The sequence below is a fragment of the Buteo buteo genome, chromosome 22 (genome assembly GCF_964188355.1).
Source record: "Buteo buteo chromosome 22, bButBut1.hap1.1, whole genome shotgun sequence".
NCBI lineage: Eukaryota > Metazoa > Chordata > Aves > Accipitriformes > Accipitridae > Buteo > Buteo buteo.
In genome coordinates this window covers 3035586-3061246 of record NC_134192.1, presented here as the reverse complement: position 1 = coordinate 3061246, position 25661 = coordinate 3035586, and the positions used below count along the sequence as shown (strand labels likewise).

The 25661-nt window shown below is 43.0% G+C and overlaps 1 protein-coding gene across 1 annotated transcript in view; it reads right to left on the bottom strand.

Moving 5' to 3' along the window:
- Nucleotides 1-14633, bottom strand: part of UPRT (uracil phosphoribosyltransferase homolog) — an 18079-nt gene extending 3446 nt beyond the window's left edge. Inside the window, exons 1-3 of the mRNA XM_075054251.1 lie at nucleotides 14271-14633; nucleotides 7545-7587; nucleotides 1418-1487 (exon numbers count right to left, since the gene is read on the bottom strand). Coding sequence (XP_074910352.1) covers nucleotides 1418-1487; nucleotides 7545-7587; nucleotides 14271-14572 — 415 coding nt within the window. The 5' untranslated portion in view covers nucleotides 14573-14633. The remainder of the gene's footprint in view (nucleotides 1-1417; nucleotides 1488-7544; nucleotides 7588-14270) is intronic.
- Nucleotides 14634-25661: the final 11028 nt, after the last annotated feature.

Genomic DNA, 25661 nt, shown 5'->3' with positions numbered 1-25661 from the left:
CATCTGGGTTCTCAAGGGACACTTCGTACTGGAAAAACTCGGCTGAGGCCATTTTAGCTCCCTTGCTGGGCACAGGTGTTGGAGTGCAAGGGCAAACACACTGACTGCAGCGCTAGGACAGCTTCAGACAGTGAGACTACCTACAGCCTGGCTAGGAGTAAGGGCAGGAAACAAAGTCTTTTCACCAAGGTGACGTGTACTCAGAGGGCAAGGTCTGAGACTCTCTTTGCCCATGGCCAGGGCAGTGGTCCTCTCAAACAGAACTGTAGAGCTTCCAAGGGATGTTACTTGCAGGAGACCTGCCAGTCAAATTGTGTTAACACAGAGAGAAGATGGTCATCAATATATCCGTCACCGACTGACCTGGAACAGATGTGATGCCAATGCTCAAGAAGTAAAGTAGCTGCTGTTTTATTTAGAAAGGAGCAAAAGTAAGTGATGGCGCCTCCTGAGTGCCTTCCTAAACTCTGTCTGGTTTCAGAATTGAGTGTTTTCAGTCCATCTTTTCTCTAATTAAAAGTAAAGACATACAAATGGTTTACTGCAAAGGTCAGAGGGGAAGGGGTGTGAATGTACAGAGCAGCTCTCACCCTGCAGAAATGCCAGTGAAATTCTCAGGGGGAAGAGGACTCGCCTGGTGTATGTCTTACAGGTGTGCTGTGGGTTCACAGTGTGTACTTGAGCGGTTCCCAAGAAGTTGCTGATGCAGTAAGCTGCTACCTCTGAGTAATGCATGCAACCTCACGTATCTTTACAGTTAACAGGAGCAAACCAAAATTACTGCAGTGGGTTTCCTCTAGTGTCAACACAGCCACTTTTTACTTCCTGCTTATCATCACTCCCAGCTGGCCCCCAGTTGCAAGCAAAGACAGATTTAGGCTGGCACTGCAAAACTGCTTGTGCCAAGTGCTTTTTCTTTAATGGGCATGTGAAACGTCATCCGTTTTAATTCAGCATTGCAGTATGGGCAAGTAAACTGATCTTATACATATACTGATAAGTTTTCATCATGGTTTTGCAAGACCAATCGAAAACCTTAGTAAAATGACAACTATATAACTGTATGTTTTGCTCAATTGTGTTGTTACACACCTTCTAGCTTTTTAAATACCAGAAGGGACCTTAACTCTGTACTCTACCCTGAATGTTAAAATGGTTTCAGCCTCGGGCTCCCCAGGGAAGTGGTCATGGCACCAAGCCTGTCAGACGGAGTTCAAGGAAGATCTGGACAATGCTCTTAGTCACATGGCTCAATTTTAGGTAGTCCTGAGAGGAGCAGGGAGTTGGACTCAACGACCCTTATGGGTCCCTTCCAGCTTGAGATATTCTATGATTGTTGTAACAGTTCCGTATTCTTTTATATTAGGTAAGCTTCCACTTCCAGTCCTACCTAGGGGAGGAGTAATTTCCCACATACCTGTTGGAGTGGTGACAGTACATTCTGTGTATGGCAGTTGATTCAGTCCCTCTTCAACCACAAGTCTGATCTGTAGAACCAAAGAGATCAGTCAGCTTAAAGAGATTTGTTATCTATGGAGATAAGATACCAAATGCTAGTTTCTACAAGTAACATTTAACAGCCTGAAGGGTCTAAAAGGGTCTCTTTAATAGCAGTTAGGGATTTAATTTAGACACTTTTTGGGGGCGATGCCTACATATTGTCCACAAATCAAATGAAGGCATTACAAAACAAAATTGGGGGAAGGGGGAGGAGGGTGTGTCATCGGCAATCATAAAACTGACTTCATTTATATCTGGCAGGCACAGGCATCCCACATCCCAGACCAATTTTTCTCAACAAATGAGTGAAGTACCAATGCAACTTCACTTTGCTGACAGAAAATACTAGTGAGAAAAAGGGAAAATTCACCCTCTCTCAGTTCCCCACCAGCTAGGCTCTGAGGTCTATTTTCACATCTGTATTTCTATGACTCAACTGCAGTGGGGCTGCCAGAATGGCCACAGAAGCTGCAGCAATGTAAACACACCACCAAGTGCCCAAAGACAAGTCAGGAGATCCAGAAATCTCTTTATCACTTTCTTCTTCTGGCACTTGCCAGCTGTGGTTACTACGGGATGGTCTGCCAAGCGCCTGTGCTTTCACACGGTACAGACAGCCCAGTTCAGCAGGCACATCTCTACTGGAGGTGCAGCTAGTAAGCCACACACCCCTCCAGCCTCAAGTGGCCAGAAAACCTCCAGCTCTCCCCTGGTGCTGGCCCTGCAGCTGTACCACAGGCAAAGTTACCAAAATGTATTCATCTCAACCCAGAATGATTGTCCATAAAAAAAATGCTCTGGGTATTAAAGATGTAGAAATTCTCTCTGCTAGTGAGCCAAAGATTCAGAGGCCAGGGCGGCTCAAGGAAAGCTACTGCCAAGCCAAAGATGAAACCTGTTAAGTAAAAGTCACTGTAGGATGGCAGAAATGAGGTGATTGCTCCTGGGACCGAGCAAGTATACTGCTCACTTCAGACGTTTCTTATTTCAGAAACAAGCCAGAGCAGACTGGAAGATTTTTTTCTGTTCTTCCATTCTGCCCTAGTTCCTAACATACAGGCAGCCTCTACTAGAAATTAGAAACAGTCCCCTAGATTTACAATCCCTCTTTGAAGATATTTTTAGTACAACAATTTTTTCCTAGAGTTGGGTTTGTGGCGGCCATATTCAGAGGTGGTGGTCAGACTAAATCAGTGAAGGGGTCAAATGGTGCAACTGACATATAACAGGAGCAAAAGACAGAAAAAGCAATTCACAGGGTAGTATTTCCACTGCAGCAAAACTGCATATGGGAAGCAGGTCCTTCTGTTGACTCATTGCATGTTTGGTGGCTCTAGGAAGCATACACAGAGAAGCCACCTCTACTACCTTCCTCCTCTTCTTCTTCCTGTCTCTCTGCAAGTGGGTTTTTGACTCAGTCACTTTAATCCTGAGACTGAAGGCACCAGTGTTCTACTGAAAGACACATCTTCTCACATAAACAAACCAAGAAATCCTTGATTTAATTTTAGGTTTCTGGGACATTTGTAGACAATTTTATTTTTTAAAGTTATTTCACCAAAGAAAGCCAACGTATGAGCCAGGTTTGGAAGAAACGCATTTTTTCTTACTGCTGTCACGTTGACAGAGTTAGCATCGCTCTACATTATCTGCCAAAAGTTTAGAGTAAACCAGTGAAGGTCTATAGTCAAATAATCTCCTTAGTTTACTAAATGTATCAATGTTTTATGCAAAGGCTGGGAAGGATTCTTCTGTAAACTTGTCAGTGTTGATAAAACATTTATTTTTGCACTATGCTTTCTGCCGCTCCCACGCTCAAGGACTATCATTTCCACCGCTTTACTTTCTGGCCCCGAGAACCAGCAGCTCTGCTTCTCTCCCAGAGAGGTGGTTGTCATTGCTTGGAAGCTAAAACAGGTATCATTATGGCCCCACATGAAGCAGGGAAGTAAAGCTTTGGTCCCAAGGTAGAAGAGTCTGACCAGAAATTAAAACCATGAATTAAAGTTATCAATAAACAAAAATAGAGTCTATTTTTAATTGGGGGGGGGGGGGGAAAGCTAAAAGGGATGTTAAATTCTAGCAGGCCTAATTAAACTGTCAAGGCTTACAGAGTTATGCTGAAGTTTTAGATTAAGCACTTAATGCTGATATACAAAATTATATGTCAACATGCTCATTTATTACAGTTCTACGTTTAAGATTTGCCCCAGAGCCTTTGCAGTAAGCAAAGGGAAATCCTGTTTGCTTCGAACCTTCATTAGTACAAGATCTGTTAGAACTGTTAGCAAAAAAACCCACCAGTTAATAGACGTCCAAGGCATTTTAGCTAACTACCACGTAAACATTTCAAGGAAATGAAAATGTTAGTGAAATCTACCTTTTCTCAGCCAATTAAGCACATTAATAAAGTCTCCTTACCACACTCAAATACCACTGAAGAAATCAGGTTTGACCAGTTCCTCAGAATCCATGAACAGAGAAATTTGGATACAGGCAACTACAGAAAGCAGGCTGACAGTACTCTCATTTAGAAGAGGTGTAATCACTAAGGAAACCAGCCAGGGTGCTGTGAGAGGTAGTGCTGCTCTGACCAGACAAAACTGGAAAAATGGGAGCCCTTTCAGAGCCCCCCCAAGAGGCATCTGTGATCCTCAGCAGTTGCATGTTACAACTCTTCTGCCTGCCTGCAGTTTGGAAAAAGGTGAAGCATTTAAATGCCAAGAAACCAGAATTCAAGTAAATTCTGGAGTGACCATTATTATCTTCCCCTGTTTGTGGGAAGACAGTAGTCTAACCGTATTTTATGTAATAGCCATGCATCACCTAATTTCCAAGATCACAGTAATTCCTAGAGGGATCCTCTAACCCATTATGTTGTAGCTTTTCTTGGAAGCTGAAGGGAAGGCAGAGTAGTGGGGCTGTCAGCCATACTTCATATCTATACAGCTCTCTGCACCTCAGGATTTCAAACCACTTTTGAAGTATGTGTTATCACCCCCCTGAAACAGAGGTAGGTGGGCAGAAAGGTGAAGTGACCTGTTCAGTGTTATGCACGGAGTTGCTGTTAGGGCTGAGAAACTAATTAATTCCTCAACATCAGACCTCCAGTCAAAGCACAAAATCTACCTTCTGCTGAAAAGCACCGCTGTACTTGTGGACTGAGGCTGTAGGTCAGTGCTGTAAATGACAAACACCTGCCTGAATCCAGGCTGGAAGTCAGTTTTGCTTGGTCCCTGCCAAAACTCTAGACGTGCAATGACCTCGACGCCCCTGGGAGATGGCTCCTCTTCCTGTTACTCGCCTGGTCTCTCAGCCCACAACACACTGGTCAGCTGGTGTGCAGCACCAGCTTAACTTCACAGAGCTGGACCTAGCTTACTGTGTACCTCCTACTGAGCAGGCCTTGGAAAAAAAAATCTCAGGTGGTCTCAGTAAAAATGCTGTGGGCTTTGTGAGCATCTCACAAGTTCTACAGCAGTCCTGCAAGGTGACATCAATTAAATGCTTCCACAGTGCCTGGGTGCTGGGCAGCACACATACAAGGGTTCAGTGTGAGCCTCTTGCACTGACAGGAGTTGCCTGCCGGTGTTTCTCAAATTGGTCTCACTACCACTTTGAGGTCTACCTGTCCAGATGTCTACTACCACAAATCATAATGATTGATCATCTCCTGTGTTACAGGCTGACTTCCCACAGCTGCTTCTCCTCCTTCACAAACACAAGACAGGTTGTCTTCATCCTCATGACTTTAACCCCACATCTTTCAGCTTCAGGATCACAGCACTGGCAGTGGCTTTCAGAAACTCCCTGCTAACCTTTACTGCCTCTATCTTCAAGCATTTCTTTTGTGTGGAACAAACCGACAGAAGTAAAAACTGTACCACCAGAAATTCATCAGCTTTAGAATCCCTCCTTAAGACCCCTTCCTATGGTGACCTTATGATATACTGCCACTAACGACTGCCAAGCTAGTAGCAAACTTAGCTTCATTCTCATTTTTAATCTGCAACAAGATGTATTTTGTTACCCTACAATCTCACGCATATGTTTCTTCTCTTCATGTATTGTATCATGCCATTAAGCTCTGTTTGCTAACTGGCTGGAAAACATAGCAAGTCTTAACTATGTTTGCACCCCACCAAGTTTAGTAGAGACCGCCTCCCACATGAAACTGTAACTGTTCTTCACCACACATAGGAATAGCATACAGAAAATGAGATAGTCCTATACATTATTTTGCATAAAATTCCTCCTACAAAATGGAAAACAGACTAGCAGGTTCCGTAGCAAACATCTGCACACCAGCAAACAGAGGCATTTCTGTGAAGAGCAGCTCCCTATCTGTACAAGTGCTGGCCAGCCAATAGAAGATGCTGCTGGTACAAGGGCCTGAATTTAAGTCACTGCCTGGAAGCTGCAGTTTTCAGCAATGAGGGGGAAAAAATCAGTGCTTCCCTCAGAATGGCACAGGACCTCCAAGTAAAGTGAGAAGGTAAGTGGGTGAGGTCCTTTGCACTAATTAATGACTATAAGGTACAGTCAAGACCATTAAGGGTTTTCCTGTCAGTATTAGAATAGCCATTGTTTATCTCTTTTTTAAAATACAGATTCGGAACACAGTGCTTCTCTTTAATTCAAAGAAGTTGGCAGGAATGAATGCTCCTTAAAGGGTGCAGCATGACGGGAACCTAATACAAGGTGAAATGAGAATGTTAACCAGAAACCCTTCCTGTGAAAGGAGTACTGGTGAGGAAGGGGCCTGACCCCAGCACTGGAGCCCTGTACCCTGCAAATGTGTGGGATTGCTGGTTTTGACCTTTGTTGGCTTCCTGAATCTTACTTGCAAATTTAAGCACGTGACGAACCTGAAACTACAAACTGCAGGAAGAACAGCACATAGCTGAGCTAATCTGTCACAGATGGTGGATGTGTCCTGGGCTGTTCCTACCCGTCCACTGAACTATAAAGGACATGTATCTATTTAAACGGTATCTGCTGAGAACTGCTCCATGGAATGAAGTTGGGGCTGTGACTTTCTGCCTGTCCGTTATAAAGTACTATTGGCAAAGGTGGCACTCCAGTCAGTCACTTGATCTACGAGTTATGAGTGATAGGATTTGTTGGCTTGGGCCTTTACTGTTCTTGGTGAATGGGAATGCAAGAAACATCCTCAAGAAGGGAAAAGCAAGGGGGAAAGTGGAAAAGCTGCAAAGATAAGAAGCACTGCAGTCACAATCTTAGGTTGTGGTCATATCTAAGCCCTGAGCAAGCCTGGATCAGGCATGGATTAAGATTGGGCTCATCACAGGAAACCTGCCTGCTTTAGCAAATGGTGCTGGTAATTGAATGATCGTGGGACTCATCTTTGCTAGAGGGGGAAAGAAAGACTTTCCTTGTTAATCAGTGTGGCTTTGCAAACAGCAAACACCCTCATGAATACAAGGAAGCGTATGTGTGGGCATGAGTGGTGTGGTTTTCTTTAAGCATGTAATTTAAATGAGATAAAGGTTGCTTTCCCAACAGTCTTTGTTCTGACTTACTAAAACGTGTGAAAACTTCAAATTGCTTTGTCCTTGCTAGTAACTACCATATGGCTAAAAACATATTCCCAGTGTGGGTGCACTGAGAGCTACTAATCTAATACATAATAAGTGCCAGGAGGCACTTCTGCATGCAAGCAATTGTTAAGATCTAGACTGTAAGAAATTGTACAGCTCTGTTCACAAGATCAAAAGTACTGTTTCAAAGTAAAACTGAATTATCTCTAGCCTCTGTGCATCTGTTTTTAAACAGTATTCTCTTATTACTATCGTGCTCTGTCCTGAAGTAGTTGTGTTTAATAACAACATGGTTTCTGGAACCCTCTGAGATGAAAGCAGACCGTAACAGAGAACAGAAGGCCCTATACAGAAAGTTGCTGTCAAACAGCAACCTTCTTTGGGCAGAAAAGTTGCTCTCGCACCACCATTACTCTATCATGAAAGACCCATTTTATGGAAGTTACAAAGAAGAATATCAAGAAGAAGAAATTCTTCACCTACCAGACGATCAGCAGAAAATACGAAGTCTCCTCTACTGGATTTCCTGAAAAAGGTAATAATTTATATTTTAAATTGGGGAGTAATTTTAAGAACATTGCTTAATTATACTATTAATTCAAGGACAATATATTCTAAAGGCAGTTCAGAGAAAAGTCTCCTACCATATACAAAATTTATCCCACAGAGATTCTGCTTCATGGGTTTCCTGCTTGGTAGCAAAGATTGAGATGCCTTGAGCTAACACAGAGGTTTGCTTCTTACTACTGGCAACGTTGCTGCGCTGTACCAGTAGCAATTAAGAGCATGAAAACAAAAGGATGATATTCTGTAGGTTTTCCATCGTACTACCATTCCTGCTCAGTTCCAAAACGCCTCACAAGCTTAGAAGTGGACCAAGCTGGTACATTCCCTACAGCTCTGAGCAAGAGACTTTTGCTCCGCCCATTCTTAAGTCAATCAGAAACCATGGGACAATGACAATGCAGTTCCCTAGCCTTGAGACCGAGTTAACACACCTGATAAGCAGGATATATATGTATCTTATCTGCAGTTCATCCATAGTGTGACTAGATTAGTGAACCTGAGACTAAAATGAGCAGGAACTAACAAGTATTCCCATTAAAACACCTCTCTGCCATTTTATTAGCCTGGGTGCAACTTTTTACTCCTGTGACTGCATGGCTTTTGGCCCATTCAGAAGACAGACTAAGCTCACTTCCTCCTACTACATACCGTGTAAATATGCCATGTTAAAAGCCTCAATTTTAAAAGCAGTTTTTAACACCTTGCTTCCCATGTCAAGGCCAACTTTCACTACACAGGAGTAGGACAAATTTCCAATTAAGGAGCCAAAGCATCAACATCGTAAGCAGGTACTTTTTAATGAAATTTTCTATTAATCACAGCAGACATACCCCTCTCTCATTTTCAAACCATGATACTCTGGATGTCTCCTTAAATACCATAAAGAGAGTTTTGCATTTAATCCCCAAGATTCTGCAACATCTTACATTTAAATGAGTGAAAGTCAAGAGGTTTGTCTGCTTATTTCCTGTGCAACTGGTAACTTAGCCACTAAAAAAACCAGTTTTAATCTTCCAGACTATGATGTTTCAGAAAATTTAGCCATATTTCATGAATGGGTGCTAAGACAAACCCAACAATGTCAAGACTGCAGTTTTGACTGCAAAGCATACATGCTTAGAGTGAATACTATGAGTTATTAATACAGATTACTAGGCTTTATATTAACTACTCTGTCCTTACAGAGAGACACAGATGTTTTTATGCACAGTTCACTGAACACCCTTAGTCAGTTATGCCTGTTTTTTTGAGGGGAGGAGGAGAACAGAAAACAACAGTGCATAAAAATGAGAGACAAATAATAGTAATACTGAAAATGACAGACCTCTTGTACACCGGCAGCTGGAAAGCTGTGACCAGATTTCAAGCCCCACACCATGTGAGAATTGCTAGGGGCCAGAAAAAAAAGCTTCTGTGAAAACACTGTAACTGTTCACCTTAAATACCAGATAGAAGCATAGAAAGTAATGATGGATGGCAGACTGGCAACTTTTCCACCTTTTTAATCAAGTAACAAGACAACATCTGAAAAAGTGAGGCATTAAAACCTGACTGTTGCAGCACACAGCTAACAATATGAACATTGTGTTAAACAATATAAATTAGTTTCATTTTGTTTCTGAAGGTATGGAAGCATGGCTGATGTACAATTAAAGTCACGTGCATGTCGTAAGAGGTGAGAAGAAATGTTTTTTGGGAACGTACCATAACACAAGCTAACTGCACGGTTTCTTCCTGCTTTAGCACTTGGTACTAGTTACAACCACTGATACGGCTGTAGGGTCTGTGGGTCATGGTCTGACATTCATTAGTAATTCCTGTTTCTCTAGTTACCTTATAGAAGAACTTCTTGAGAAACACCCAGGGTACTGTGAAGGCAAGACTGAAAAAAAGCCACTTCCCTAAACAAAATTTGTAAAAGCCCTTTATAAGAAAACTTAAGGCGCCACTGTTGCAATTAGGGGGAGATGATGTAGCTGGGAAACAGGACCATGTTCTACCTGCAGCACTTCAGTATTTAATGTACTTCAGTACTTAACTTTTTTCAGTGCCTGGGCTGGGGGGGTGGTATGTGAAAGGGATCCCAGCCTTCTTGCCTGCAGTAGTCATCTTTACTCATCACAGGCGAGTTACACACTCCTGAATCATCCTACTCTGTATAGCAGTCAGGACTTCGTGTGTCCTACTGCTTTACTGTCTTCATTTCCATATTGTTCACTCAGTTCCCTTGGGAATAAGAAGCTTTAGCAGAACACAACAGAATGATCTCGCATAACAGACACAATAACCTTTAAATACCTGTATTTAAATGATGTCTGTTGTTAAATCAGGAGTTAAAATGACACTACCAATCTGAGCTAATGAGTTTGCTTCTACAGAAACCACAGCTCTACATTACAAATTGCTGCACTACTTATTTCAGCTTCCAGATCCCTGGTTCTAATCTGTGCAGGCCAGAAATGACTTTGCGATCACACCCTCCATAGAAAGAGGCTGTAACTGTTTGTTCCCAAACGTTCAATACTTAAATGCATCAGTTAACATCCTATTAGAGGACTCAAAATTCATATCCAACACACGCACTGTAAAAGGCATCTGCCCAGCTGTTAAGGATTCACTAGATGGAAAACTGAACAAGCCTGAGGAAAAAAACAAGCGAACTCATGCACCCTCAAGTTGAGGTGATCTATCCATCTCCCTGATTCTGGCACACAGACCTTGTTCTTGTTAACTTTAATGAAGCAAAAGAAATACATGGCCATTTTAGTCTATCAGATGGCCATTACTGATTCAACCAGCTGTCTCTGAACCCACCACAGGACATGATAACCAGATGTGGTTACCACATGAAGGTAGGTTTTTCTTTTATAAACTGGACAATTATTCCAATTAAAAGGCTGTGATGTCTTTCTCTGAATCCTCTCAGGAACAAGGAAAGAGCATTCCACTTTTCTGAGCAGCTCACACAGAGTCCCCAAGGTCTTCTGCATCTGGCCTGACCATCCTTAGCTCCATGAAAGCATGCCTGATTCTAACTTGTATTGCACTGGGAGGATCTATCCCTTCCTTACTTCACAGTAACAGTTCTAAATTGACTGGTTTTTTCCCTACCTTTGTTCTGTTTCTCCCCGCCCAGTAGCTTGCCTTTTAATTTCTGCACTTTTCAGGTGATTGCTGTACCTGGAACATCCATCTTCTGCAGCATTAAGTAACCCAAATATCCTCCTTGAGTTAAGGCAGCTCTGGTGTTACCTGTTCTTTTTTTAATCCAGAAAGAAAGATTAAGTGATAGGTATCTAATTGCCCTGTAGATGACACAGCTTCTCCCTCTTCCCCAAGCAGTGAACATACCCTTTTGTCAGTTTAAATCAGATTTTTTTGACCAGTAGCTCCTCTTAGCCATATAGCTGCTTATTCACAAATACAATACTTCTAAGGAGGAGGAGTTTCTGTTAGCACTTGGTTTGAATGCTACAGTGGTCATAGAGTTGTCTTAAGGCAGATTATACCTGCCCAGGGAAAGGTTACTGCAACAGTTTCTAACCAGTGCGTTAAAATGGTTGATGGCTGGACTCAATGATCTTAAAGGTCTTTTCTAACCTAAATGATTCTATGAAAAGATCCTCTCACCTTTGCAGCTGAGCATGTTTTAGCATCTTTCTGAATGACAGGCACTAAAACAGGCCAGTCCGAGCTCTCTTATTCACTGAGATGCAGCTGACTTTCTGGGACAGAATGTAAAAATAATGTTTCCCTACTGTCCTTACCTACAAAGCCTACACCTGCCTTTCTGAGCAGGCTGTTCTCCAGTTTTCATCACTGGTTGGGAAGGGAGCTTGGAAATGACAATTACATCTCCACTGCCAGGGCAGTGTCATGCACAGAATAAAGCATGGTTTGCTATCACTGCAGCTGTTATGACTAATTCATTATTTACAAGTCTTACTCTGTACTTCCCCTTACCAAAGTCTTGTGCAATAAAGCTGATGCAACTCTAAAAAAAACCACTCTTCAAAGTTAAAATATCAGCTGCTGGTTTCTGGATAAGCTCACTATAACCAGAAACTTAATAAACATTTGCAAGAGTTCAAAACCTACTTACAACAACATAGTAATAAAAGAGCGTATCTGGGTACAGTAAATACATTGCTAGCATTCACCTAGATATCAAAACTATATGCTATTTCCTTTTCACTAACATCAAAACCTTTTATAGGCCATCACCAAGCCTAGTCTAGATTTCCTCCGTCTCTCTCTCTCTCTGCTTAGCCTACTCACAACTTCCCTTTCTGCTCTGCAGGGAAGCTGCCAGGCAGACATTCTCACCTGCAGAGATCTTTTGTGTGGTCTTGCCACAATTGCCCTCCTTACATCAAGACCGCACCACCTCTGTGTGCTTCTGCCTGCAATGAGATTATGTTTTTCCACAATGCTTTGAAGATTAAAAAAAAAAAACAGTTTAAGGTAACAAGGCTCATGTAAGCTAATAAAATTACTGTAGGTATTATCTTTGAGAGAATATGATTAGTTCTGCATAAAAATGTATTTGTATTACTAGCTACAAAGTTAAGCACTTGAGAACCAGGAAATAGCAAAACATAGACTATGCAGATCAGCAGATACGAAACAAGGGAAAGAACTCTATCTGTGCTATGCGTTAGTTTTTGCAGATGTTAACAAGCCAATGCGTTGCAGGAAGAGGTTTTATTCAGAACCTGATCACTCTGTCGATAAACTTGATTTCACACCTCTGTGCTGCTGGTGGTTCTTCCATCACAGGAGGCAAGTTGTGCTTTTAATAGATGGCGGCTACTTATGTTTGTCATATGTTGCATGCTAAATTTAATACCTTACAATATCACTTCCAAGTGCTGAACAATCAAAGCTACAAATGTGATCAGTGGAAGGTGTGGTTTCAACATCTGAGACGCTATGTAAGGCATAATAAAACATTTGGTCTTAAGTGTCTCACAGTGGATGTTCAGCAGTGGGGCACAATTTTGCATGGATTTCTGCACTTCAGCCTAAGATTTGTAAGACTGGAATAACGCTTTCGTGTCTCACAAGATATGGTGGCAGCAAGGACTCTTGGTGACACAAAGTGACAACAATGGAAAATAATGCCTTCAAAAAAGGCAGTCTCCTTTGCAGGTAATGTGCCCTAAGTAAAAATTGTCTCCTTAATACAGTCTCTCTCCCATTCCTCCCAGCCCACCATGGTCTAGTCTCTATGCTATCCCCGACTTCTTGTTCCAAAACTATTCTTTTTGCCTAATTTGTTCCAGTCCCTGCTCCTCAAACATCTGATTCCAGTTCACTTTCATTTCAGCTCATCCCACTTTTCTCCAATCTTTTTCTTATTTTTAGCTCTCTCAGGCTGCCCTTGTGATCTGTTTTCTTCTGGCCATCCTTGTCCCAAAATCCTTAACACCTGCCCACCACTCGCTAATACCGACTGCAAAGACTTAGCCCTTATGTTTTCCTTACCATGGCAGTCCCCATCTTCAGCAAACTTGTGTGATTTCCCTGCTGTTTATTCCCAAACCTAGCACCTGTCCTTTGCCAACCTTTAAACCTAGGCTGTGCTGCTATACCTGTGTTGTTGTCTTAATCCACTTCCACAAGAACGCTACAGCTCCAGTCGCTATTCCTTCAGTAGCTCACTGAACGTCTGCGAGGGGAGCGGGGCACGGGGTTGTTAACGTACTTTTAAGGCTGGTAAGGCAGCGCAACGGCGACCTCGTCAGCGCTCAACATTGTGGGAAGTTTGCACATGCTTATTTGATGTAGGGTTCAGAAACTGGTACAGGCCGGCCTGCCGCTGCGAGCAGGCGAGTTTCCTGCTAATGCGATGTGGAACATTGTGCTCACAACTACCTACAGACACTGGGAAGGGATCCCTGCCCCATCCTGCCTACCGTGCACCACAGCCAGGCAGCGGTAAGGAGACCCAGCTCCTCCCGGAGCGGTGACAATGAGCTACACCTGCCTTTCTCAAGGGTTTTACCCTCCTTTTTGTACGGGGAGAAGGGTTTTACCCTCCTTTTTGTATGTTGAGGACGATGTGGCCAGCCAGCTCCGAGCCGTCCACCGTGTGGGGGTACGCAACGCGCCCCCCCCCCCAATCAGGGAGCGCAAAAAAAAAAAAAAAAAAAAATCCCGAAGAGGTTTTTAACAGCCGCCGAATTCCCGTCTTTGTCACCGACGGCCCCGGCTACCGATGCCCCCCGTCGCGCCGCCGGCCGCTGAGGCGAGGGGCGGGCCGGGCGCAGCGGCGGCCCACACACCCCCCCCCCCCCTTCCCCTCACGGCCACACGTCAGCAGCAATGGCGGCAGCGCCCCGAACCGCCGGCGTTAAGCCCGGCACGGGGAGCACGCCCCGACGAGACACCCGCCCGCCGCACCCCGCGCTCGGCCACCCCGCTGCCGGGCTCGCCGCGCCGGGAGACCCACGGGCAGCGGTGGTCGCATCCCCTCAGGAGACTGCGCCGAGCGGGATCGGCGAAACGGCGGCTCCCTGAGGGAAAATCAACCCCCCCCCCCCTCCCGCCCCGGCACCTCAGCCGCCGCCCCGCCCCGGCTCCTCCTCAGGCCACGCTTCCCGCCGCCCCGCGGCCTCCCCGGGCCCGCCGGTCGCTCACTTGTCCCTGATGATCGTCTGGAGCTCCCGGAGCTGGTCGTTCATGGGCAGCAGCTTCAGCTGCGGCCCGATCGGCGGCGCGCCGCCCTCCCCCGCAGGGATCGTCGGTCCCACCGCCGCCGCCGCTGAAAGTCCGTTGCTGCTGCTGCTGCTGTCCGGGCTAGGGCAGCCGCTGTCCTCACCGGGCTCCGCGAAGCGGATCAACCGGGAGCCGCCGCCCGTCGCTGTCGCTGTCGCCGCCGGCGGCTGCTCGTCCTGCGGCCGCGGGCCGAGCCGCTGGTTCTGGCAGGGCATCGCCTCCATGCGCCGGGGCGCGCGCCCCCGCCGACCGTTGCCGCCACGCGCCGCGCCGGCTCCGCTTGCGCCGCCGCCGCGGGGGGGGGGGGGGGGGGGGGGGGGTGAAAAGGGGGGAGGGAACGCGCCTGCCCGCCGTCGCTCTATTGGCTGAGGGCCCCGCCGCTCAAAGCCGCGGCGGGAGGGCAGGCAGGGGAGGCGGGGCGCGGCGCGGCGGGCCTATCGGTGCTTCCCGGAGGGGTGACGTCGCGCCGCGGCAGCTTTCCCGCGCTTCGCGCCTCTCTGTCTCTGTGAGGCGATAACGGCCTGTCGGGGTCCGCCGGCGGGCAGCGCTCCGCGGGGGAGCCTCGTCCTCTGCCTCCTCCGGTTTTACGGCGAGTTTTCGGCGAAGACCCGCTGTCGGCTACAGGGCCCGCTCGGCGAGGGGGGGGCACGAAAGGTCTGCTGCAAGGTTTTTATCTCTTTGGTTGGGGTTTGATTGTTTTATGAGGGATACTGTTTTTTCAAGATAGTGGAAAGAGTAATAGGCGTAAGGTTAGTGCAGGTTCAGGGGAGAAGAAGAGGTAGGATGCGAGGAAGTCCGATTACGAAACCGTGAATCTCTCCTGAATACAAATGCCCAGTTGTCAGCTTTGTGTGCGTGTGTGTATGCAGAGACATCCCGGGTAGCTCAGAACAGGCTCTCAGCCGTGTGATACATGTCCAGTATTTCCACCCTGTCAAGCTCTTTGGATGTGCGCTACACGGAATATCCTGCGCGTGGATAAAAGAACCCTGACTTGCAGTAGCGCAGTATATTTGATGCAGCTCTGGTGCCTCTCTAATGGAGGCTTAAAAAAAAAATCACTCGACAAACACATATTGTTAAACCTCACAACACCATTCTGAGACAACTGTATTATTACGGTCTCGTCTTCGTTAAACAGGGAGAAAAGAGCCGGCTCCATATGCCTGTACGCTGTGTCAGTGATAGAAGCCGTTACATACTTCCGATAAGACCCTCAAATTGACGATGGAAAAAACACAGTTGATCATTCCGTTCATACTCTCTTTAGTACAGACCAACGCTAATTTTTTGACTAAGGTAGTTTCAAAGTTCTGAAGCAAGCCCCAACGGCATAAGAAATAAACATATTCCTCTCATGAAATACAAAGAGGAATGTTTAGTGTTCTGATGGAATATCGAAAATGACGTTCTGTCATTCACCTAACACTGCAAAAACACATCAGCAGACTGGTGGAGAGGAGGCGATTAATTCTGAAAAAGGGATTAAAAGCGCAAAATGCTAGCAGCTTAGTTTACAGATAACTAAGGGGTGGCTATAGCCCACACTGTAAACATTTAAGAAGGGTGAGAATTTATTAAAGCTGAGAGAAGGAAGGAGTGCTGGAAGTAATGGGATCCCATTAAATACGGGAAAGCTAAAGATAAATACCTGGCACGTCATTGTCGCAATGGAAATGTGATAGGATAGTTGGTATCCCCTCATTTAGGACATTTAGAATTAAAATGGCTAAGACGTGAGAAAATTACCTGCGCCAAAAAATCTAACATTACATATATGTGTATATACTTACAATATCAAATGGCCACGTGGTATTTGGTGGAAAATTTTATAATTAGTAATTTTAATATTCCATTATCATGAACTGAGCAAAAAATCAGCTTTAGAACTCCCATTTTCTGTGCTAATGCATATCATTTTAATTTTTATACACTTTTAAGGCTAATAAGGTACTTACTTAACTATATTTGATATTAATATTTTCCCTGCAAAGTTTGCCTTTACCTGCTGTTCTTTCTTTAACACCTCTCCAATGCCGCCGGTTTTATTTCCTCCCCCTACTATTTCAGTCTTCTTTCCAGTTCCAATCTTCCCTTCCTCCTTTTGATACCAGTTTATTCACATGGTGCCAGATTATTGATACCTGTACAAGGCACTGCACAAACCCTGAGAGAGACACGGAAAGAAAAAGAGGCCATATACCTACCTATAGTGGTCAGAAACATGACATCCCCTTCTCCCAGAGTGACCTAACCAGGAGAACAAAGCTCACGCTATAGACACAGAAAGCCAACAGACGAGTTTTATAAACTTACACTGTAAAGTAGCTTGCCACAAAAAAAAAAAAGAAAAAAATCCGTGTCTCTGCAGATTTAGCTGTAGAAGCAAAGGATCTCCTTGGAGACAGAAATCAATGCATGCTCCAGAGTTGGCACTCAGAAAAGATGACAGAAGTAGCTCAGTAGAAGAAATGCTGGGAATGAAATAACTTACCACAGAGGAGATTTGTGAATAGAATCCTAAAAGATATCTAAGTTGGGCTTTTTCCACACTGTTTCCCAAAGCAACATAAGATACTCTGCTGCCAATACTAAAATATTAAATGCTGAAATACTGTGGCAAACTAATATTGTACCAACTGGAGGGGTGCCCTTGGGTATATATACTCTGGGGTATGGCCACCACTCCTTCCTAGAGCTGTGCAGTTAGCAAACCAGGGCTTGAGAAGAAGGTCAGTGTACTGAACGATAGCACGTTATACCCTAACATGCTGTACAGCTATGGCGGGGATGTCTCAGCATCCCCAGCACCAAAATGAAGATAAAAAATGAAGACGCCCCTGACATATGGGGTGTTGGCGTGAAGACTAATTTGCTCATGTTGCCTCAACACTTTGAAAGCATCATCTGCCTAATGAAAGATACTGGAATTGGGTACTTAGATAGTTTTTTCATGTAAGAACGGTACATCGGGGTGTAGTGCAGAAGCACAGAAATTCCAGTGTGGAGGTATTTTATACCTCATTAAATCAAGGCATTTCAGTGGCAATAAACTGGAACTAATTTATTCTATTTATTTTAAAATAGATGAATGGGGGAATGTGTAGTCAGAATGGACAAAAAAATGACACTTGCAGCTGGATGTGAACTGTGAAATGTAGGGCAGAATGAACTGCAATAAAACGAGAGGTTTTATAAAAAGCTATAAAAATTGGTTCAAATGATTCCCATAGGTATACTAATTCACGCCTTTTGAAGCATCAGTTTTTATCACAGAATCCTCAAAGCCAAGGTAGATATCGTTCCTTATAAACCCATTCTCATCCTGAATATGTTTGATTATGACTGCATTTAATCCTGATCAAGAAATAGTAACAAGCCACATGCTTATTTATAGTCTGGTAAGAAGTAGAGCTGGCAAATTACATGCTTATATGAAACCCTCCCAAGTGGAGGGAGCATTGCTAATGGGTAAATTGCTAATGGGTTTGTGAATGCTTTCTGTTGAAATACCAGAAGAACTATTAAGAAATCCCATTTATTGTGTGGACAAGATAGTTCCAACTCTCTCCATCCAAGGAAAAAAGCATTTCTAAAGATAGGGTTGGGGTACGCTAAAGCCTTCAAAGGAAATGTTAAAATAAGTTATGAATCCAAAGTTACAAATCCCAGGAAATTCTTGGAAGAGAGAGGTCTGAATAAAAAGTTGGGGACAGCTTGGATATATATGTCCTAACTGAGGATGCCCTTTGATGAAAGCTAAATCCCAGAAAAGAGTTTCACTTCTGGATCTCAGCCACAAAACTACGACACCATCTGTCAGTGGGATAGCTGGAGGAAGAGGAGAAAAATCTCAGAGCTGACCTAAAGCATAGCTAGGTATAAGCATGTCCTTAATATAGCGCTTCATGCCTACCTCTAAATATAGTAACTGTGTTGTTAATATATGGACTTCCATATGTAGTTTCTTCCTTCATTTTTACCTTCTCTCTGTCTTGCGTTAGGAATGATTTCAAGGTATTTGGTGACCACTAAGACAGTTCCGTGGTAGGGGCATGATCTGATGGTCCTCAAGACCATCTTATTGCTCTATTTTACAGTGCCTGGTGTGACATCCAATTTTTACAAGCAGCTAAAAAAGTATGGGCATATCTCTACTAAGCTTCACAAACCACTTTTGGAGCTGGTAATAGGTGTTGATGTGGAAGAGATGTTTTTCTGTGGTTAAATTGGGTGGAAGCTCATTAGAATTCAGCAAGGCAGTGGAGATGGTGACTGCACGCTGAGGGATCGCAAGGTGTTTGTAACTATTGACACCTAGTGAAACCACAGAGGGTGTAACCTTTTACAACTAGACAGTTTCGGTATTTGTATATAAGCAATAATTGCACTAATAATGAGTTTGTCTATGCTATACAGTTAGTCTTTCTGTACTGTACTAAGAAATGACTTTCAGAGATGAAGGGCAATGCTGAAGAAAACGTTTAGAAGCTTTTTTATTGTTGTATTTGCCTGTAGAACAAATGGATTTGTCTTCCTGTCTTTTCTTAACTGTCCCCATCTCTGTCTTATCTTGCTTCCATTCTCTTTAATATATTTTCTTGTCCTCAGGGGACCAGAAGTATTAAATTTAACTATGAAGGAGGGAGTTGAGGTCTGATATACTGACATTTACTACTGGCCATGCAGCGTCAGCTGATTAACAGTTTGAATGCAGAAATTTCAGTACTTGGTTAAAAATAAGCATTCAGAGAACATGACCCCATACTATGGGGCAGCTTCTGTCACTGCCACCGGCTGCTCATCCTGCAGCTGCAGGCCGAGCCCCTAGTTCTGGCAGGGCATCATGCCTACCATTGCCGCCATGTTACAAAGAACATGACCGCCACAAAGAGAAGGAAAAGGACATGAAATTTGGAATGTCCGTTCGTCAGTTCACCCTGGAAAGAAAAGCAACACAGAACAAGTGATAGGAACAAATAAAAGCTGGAAATTCTTTGTTCCTAGAAAGAAAGATATCCTCTAAAACTCCTACTTGGAGTTCTCAAACTTGTACCCACAAAAGTCACACCTTACTATAAAAAGCAAGAAGAGACAAAGAAATGATCTGGTTCATTTCCCCTTCTGTAACCAAAGCAGAAAGAGTAGGGGTTTGCTACTAACTTTTTGTGTGTAACAGAGCCAGTAACATCCCAGCTTCCCACCTGGGCACTAGAAGCATGCCCTGTGCCCACAGGGAAGTAAGCAGGCACAAGCTCTTGAAGCCCTGTTTACGTTCTGCTGAGTTTCCTGTCCGTATATTAAAATTCTGCACCTCTTGCAATATAAGGTGTGCCAAGAAAACCTGGCCTCCATAGCTATAGCAATCAGGGAGTGTTAGAACTGAGCACAGGTGGTTTGGAAAAGTTTCAAAGCCAAGCGGGATCTTACGAGCAGAACAAACACTTATTTCCTTCTACAGCAGAAGAGTCAAATGCCAGAGATCCTCATAAGCGGACATCTACAGATAGGCTGTGGGAACCTCAAAGTAAGAAAATTACTTCTCGGCCTTTGCCCATCCCATATATGCAACCACAGAGCTCAAGGCTCTGTGCCTTTCCTAGCATAAGGAACAGTTCCCGCTAGTGTCCCATGAGCATCTCAGGAGGCATTTTATGTAAGTGATTAGCCATTAAAACAACGGACATTTAATAAATTAATGCACAGCAAAGTTAAGTTACTTAAACACAGTCATACAGAGTTAGCAGCAGAGGGGACGTAAAAAACTAGAGACAAAAGGCCAGCCTCTTACTGGAACTGTCAGTTGGCATTGCTTGCATATGAATGATAATCGATAACTGAATAAGAAGCATACTTTATTTCAGTCAACTTTTGAATTGAGAAAGGAGTCATGTGGGGATTAGAAAATGCACAAGGCTTTTTGACCTTTTTTTTTTTTTTTCTTTTCAGTAGGTATGTACAGATCAATGCCAGGATGTTATACTTTGATACCAGAGGAGAGAAGGGAGCAGATATTCTTCAAGAAATTAAGATTTTGGAAACCATCAGTTACAGTCAACAGTAGGGTAGCCACCCCAGGATCTACACTCTATGCCTTCTCTTATTTGCTCTTTCTCTTAAGTGTAAGGGACCTAATCCTTCAGACACCAATACAGAGAAAGTTGGAAAAAAAAAAAAGTGCCCGGGCAGTTCAGGAAGCAACATAGAAGAAAACTACCCACCCACAATTAATGGTTTCCTGTAATATGACTGAAATACGTAGGCGGTATTCCTGCAACCACTTTAAAAGCATCAAATGTTGACAGGTAAGAATTTCTACTTAGAAGACAATTGTTTCCATAATCAGTAGAAGTTTAGGTTTTGGGTTTTTTAAGTACAGTGATATGGCCAGACCACAGCAGCTCTATTTTGAATTGGGAAGATTAACCACATTTAAATCCAAGAGACTAACCTAACTCAAGCAGTGTTTATCCCTGTGTAACACCTCTAATTTCAGTGGTATGAGTCATGATATACACTGATGTGCACTGAAAAAGCACCAGAACATTTTTGTAAACAGAAATCCTGGGCTGTCTTTCAGTGAAGTGTGTCTTCTTATGAACGACATTTGAGTTTTCCAAACTAGGAAACTTGTGGTAAATTTCCAAAGATTCCGAGATATGTACATGCAAACACAAGAACAGGAAAAGGATATAACTTCATTGCCAGAAGCTAGCTCTACAGTTTGAAATTCCTGAAGTCTGTTAGCTTCTCGCTTTGTGCATTTCAGACATAAAATGGGGGTTAAACTCAAAAAAGGGCACAGGAAAATACCTTAGGGAAGAAATGCAGACCCTCCATTGACTGAAAACAAAAATGTAACAAGAGTGACTAAATCCCACCAGACTCATAGGATATGGAAAAGTAACCAGATTTCATGACTTACTGTCCAATACTTAATGAAATACTTGAAGACTGTTGCAGCAATATACAAGCAATACAACAAAGAATAGGCTAAGAACAGTAGAAAGAATTTGTAGTTAGAAAATCCAATGCAGTTATTCACCCTAGAGAACAAAAGCAAAGTTGAAATCAGGATATGTACAGCACACACTTGTAACACAATGAGTACTACAATTCTTTTTTGGTCTTATTAAGCCTCTTGATTATATGTATATATTTTGTCAATAAATAGCTCCCCTTAGTGGTCAAAATTAAATATAACTAAAGTCTCTTTGCTTTTCACTTGAAGACTTCCTGCTATGCCAAGTAAAAGTAAAGGACAATTCATGTTTTTGGAATCTGTTGTACAGTTGGTACCGGTGGTAATCTGTTCACAGAATTATGCCCTGCTTCTTTAAGCTAGACTCCATTTCAAGTAAAAACGACTACAGATTTTGTCATTCTATTACTATTACTAAATGCAGACAACACAAGTAGGCGTTTGAACTGTAAATACCTTGTAAAGGGTAACATATTGCTTCTCAAAGGCAGCACCTGGTACTCCACTCCTTGAAGATCAATGGAAGAGTTCAAGGCTTTTTTGTTTTCCCAAACACAAAACATGAGAGAAAAGGCATTAAAATTATTCGTACAAGAGTTACTCTGTGCATGCAGTGGCATTAGGAACGCCCTGTTGGTCGGCAGTATCATCTGGGCTGCCAGCACATGCTACTTTTGCCTGCTTGATTAGATTGAGAGAAACAAAGCTCTCTGCTTAGCTGACCTCCATTCCCCATTCTCGTGTACACCGGCAACTTCCTTGTAATTTTGGCAAGAATTTGCCTCTGCACCTCCGGCCTTTCTTCATTTTCATAGCGTTCTTTGTCAGCATAGGACATATGGTACTAGAAGCAGAAGTCATGAGAGGAGCCATTACACACGGGTAGCAGAGATTTCAAGTACAGGCAAGCTTGGAAATGTTTTTACCTCCCACTCCTTCTAATGAGCTTAATCTAACGTGAAAATGTGTTTGTTAAGAAGACAAAGAGAGATAGTAAGTGCTGGACAGCTAGAATACTATATGATACATCAACAAGAAACACAAAAGTGAAAACAACATACTGGAGTTGCTACTACTGCTGCCTTAGATTACTATTTTTCATGAATAACATTGCTAACCATGATGAGGACACTTCAGGCACTTCCCTTGTGAGCCAGAACCTCTCTCCAGCCACAGTTTTATATTTCTAAAACTGGGATTAGTTGTTATTTATAAACTTACATTCTTGTAATTAGGATCAGGTTATGACCATATATATTTGGAGTGCCACACAGACATCATCCTTGTTGTCTACTTTTGTCACAGTGAATCCCCATTTCTCTTTATCATAGTGTGTTGTTACAATTTACTGCTCAGGCATTGATCCTTGGTCCAGCACATGCCTGGAAAAAATCGGACATGCTGTGGATTCAGTATAGATTTGATCTACTCGAGGGGCAGTAAATCTAGTGACCCTGTTGAGGCTGGACACCTCTGCTATGTGCACTAGGCTAAAGAACAGCAGAGATGCGGTAGATGGTTCTGGATGTCCCACAGTCCAAACGTAGCTGCTGCTTTGGCCAAGCTGGCTGGCATCTAAAACTCCTGGATGAAGACGGCAGAGTCAAACGAGCTGGACCCTTTGTTACCAGGTGGAAACTCAAAGGTTGTTTAGCATTACCATCTTCCATGTTACGCTGTTGTCTCTGTTTGGGGCGGTCTGCGTGAAAACAGAAGGAAGTCAAGTCCCGTTTCTTGCTGATGGAGTTGTTATTTATGATTCTCATAAATTATTTCATTTCTTTAGGAAACATTAAGCTCCTTGTGCCCGGAGGCACCTTATGCTTTATGCTCGTGCTTCAAGTACAGAGGATGCTCCAGCAGTGAGCAGAGGTTACAGAGCACAGAGCTGATGAAAATGGTTGTTCTTAAAGCAGACAGGGCAGCAATGTAACACGGCCACATAGGTCTTGCCATCCCAATTGCTGCTTGGCCAATCTTCAAAAATAAATCCAACCTTAGAGAAATACATAAAGGTAAATTCATCTTGCCAGCAAGAGTGTTCTCTAAAATGAATGTTCATGAAAACACTCGCTGCCTTTGAACCTAAACAACCTTAAACTATTTTCCTGAAGCACCGACAGCTTGGTAAGTTCTGTGAGTTAGCTTGCAATTCACCTCTGCGCCAGCCTACAGAATCATTAAAGTTCAGCTCTCACCTCTTTTAAGCCCCATCTAATTATGCAACTTAACTACAGCGAGAACAAGAGTTTTGCTGACTATTGCAACGGTCCCGTCATCATGTTTTGATGTGGGGGGAGAGAAGGAAAAGGCTATTTTGTTTAAAGTTCAAGCATTTCTACGGGGCTTGACTGATGTGGAAAAGATGGAGCCCTCTCCGGTATACCTGAAGCCAAATACCTTTTTCTCGTGTGTCTTGGCTGTGCTCACATCTACCTGAACAGAAAGGTATAAATCTCGGAGTTTTTCCTACCTGTTGTTCTTCAGGACCAGTTCCTGAACTGCAAGAAACGCAGTTTCATTAATGTGCATTAACCAATGACTTTTCCGTTACCGCTGCTGTCTCCAATCAAAGAATCATTTATGGAAAACAAGGGCAGAAGGAGCAGCATGCTTTGGCAGCTTTAAGATTATGCATCCAAAGCTTTATACCCTCTCTTATATTTTTACGCTGAAGTATCATGAGATATTACCATATTTTTCATTATTATTTGTGGCACTAAATACTGCAGCACACAGTGCCAGATGGCTAATATTCAGAATAAAAATAATGCAACGCTGATCTTAGAAAGACTCGATGCGAATGTAACAGCATGTATTCTACAGCCAATACATTACTGGGCAAAAATACAAAGCGCCAGAACAGACTGAGATGAAATAACCAAAATACATGACAGATTATTTAAGAAAAAAGAACAGGAAAAACCTACCAAAATTAATAGCTGGGTTTAATAGGATTAATAATTCATATTTTTCTAGAGTACCTATCTTCAAATCAGTATTGTGCCTTTTGGCACATATTCTACTGGCCAAAATTAATTTTATATCTCTGAGTGAGGGGTTCTATCCCCCCCACCTCCATTGTCCTCTTTTCCCATTTTTAAATTTTTTTGCATTAATATCTTCCCATTAATTTTCCCTCTTTCTTCATATACTTTGGTGAAGCATTCTCCTTGTGTTCATAGCCTTCCAATACTGTTGATTGTAAATGATGATTGAGTATTGTCACTTTTCTTTATCCTCTAGCCTGACTCCTGAATTCATTTTGATTTCCACAGCTCTGGGGACACTTTCATTTATTCTGATGCCTGCCATAACTGGAATTGTCAACGTTACCATACGAAATAGAGGTTTCAGTCTCCCCTTGGCATACTGATTATCTGGCATTCAGTGTTGATTCTTTCCATTTTGTAGGAATGTTTAATAAATATAAATGTTAGTTCTATAAATAGTCTTTATGAAATTGTACTCTGCTTTTTTACAGCTGGAAGAAATAAGTACTTGTTGCTGTAAGTGAACTTCGTTAGAATGTTACAATCATATTAAACACCTTTAATGAGAAAGAACTTAAGAACTTCAATGAACTCTAGGTAAGGTATTATTTTGCCTCCGTGTGCTGGGGCTTACATTTCTTCTGCTGAGCTGCTTCTGTAAACTTTTCTCGCTGACAGCTCTGGAGCATGCATTGATTTCTGTCTCCAAGGAGATCCTTTGCTTCTACAGCTAAATCTGCAGAGACACAGATTTTTTTCTTTTTTTTTTTTGTGGCAAGCTACTTTACAGTGTAAGTTTATAAAACTCGTCTGTTGGCTTTCTGTGTCTATAGCGTGAGCTTTGTTCTCCTGGTTAGGTCACTCTGGGAGAAGGGGATGTCATGTTTCTGACCACTATAGGTAGGTATATGGCCTCTTTTTCTTTCCGTGTCTCTCTCAGGGTTTGTGCAGTGCCTTGTACAGGTATCAATAATCTGGCACCATGTGAATAAACTGGTATCAAAAGGAGGAAGGGAAGATTGGAACTGGAAAGAAGACTGAAATAGTAGGGGGAGGAAATAAAACCGGCGGCATTGGAGAGGTGTTAAAGAAAGAACAGCAGGTAAAGGCAAACTTTGCAGGGAAAATATTAATATCAAATATAGTTAAGTAAGTACCTTATTAGCCTTAAAAGTGTATAAAAATTAAAATGATATGCATTAGCACAGAAAATGGGAGTTCTAAAGCTGATTTTTTGCTCAGTTCATGATAATGGAATATTAAAATTACTAATTATAAAATTTTCCACCAAATACCACGTGGCCATTTGATATTGTAAGTATATACACATATATGTAA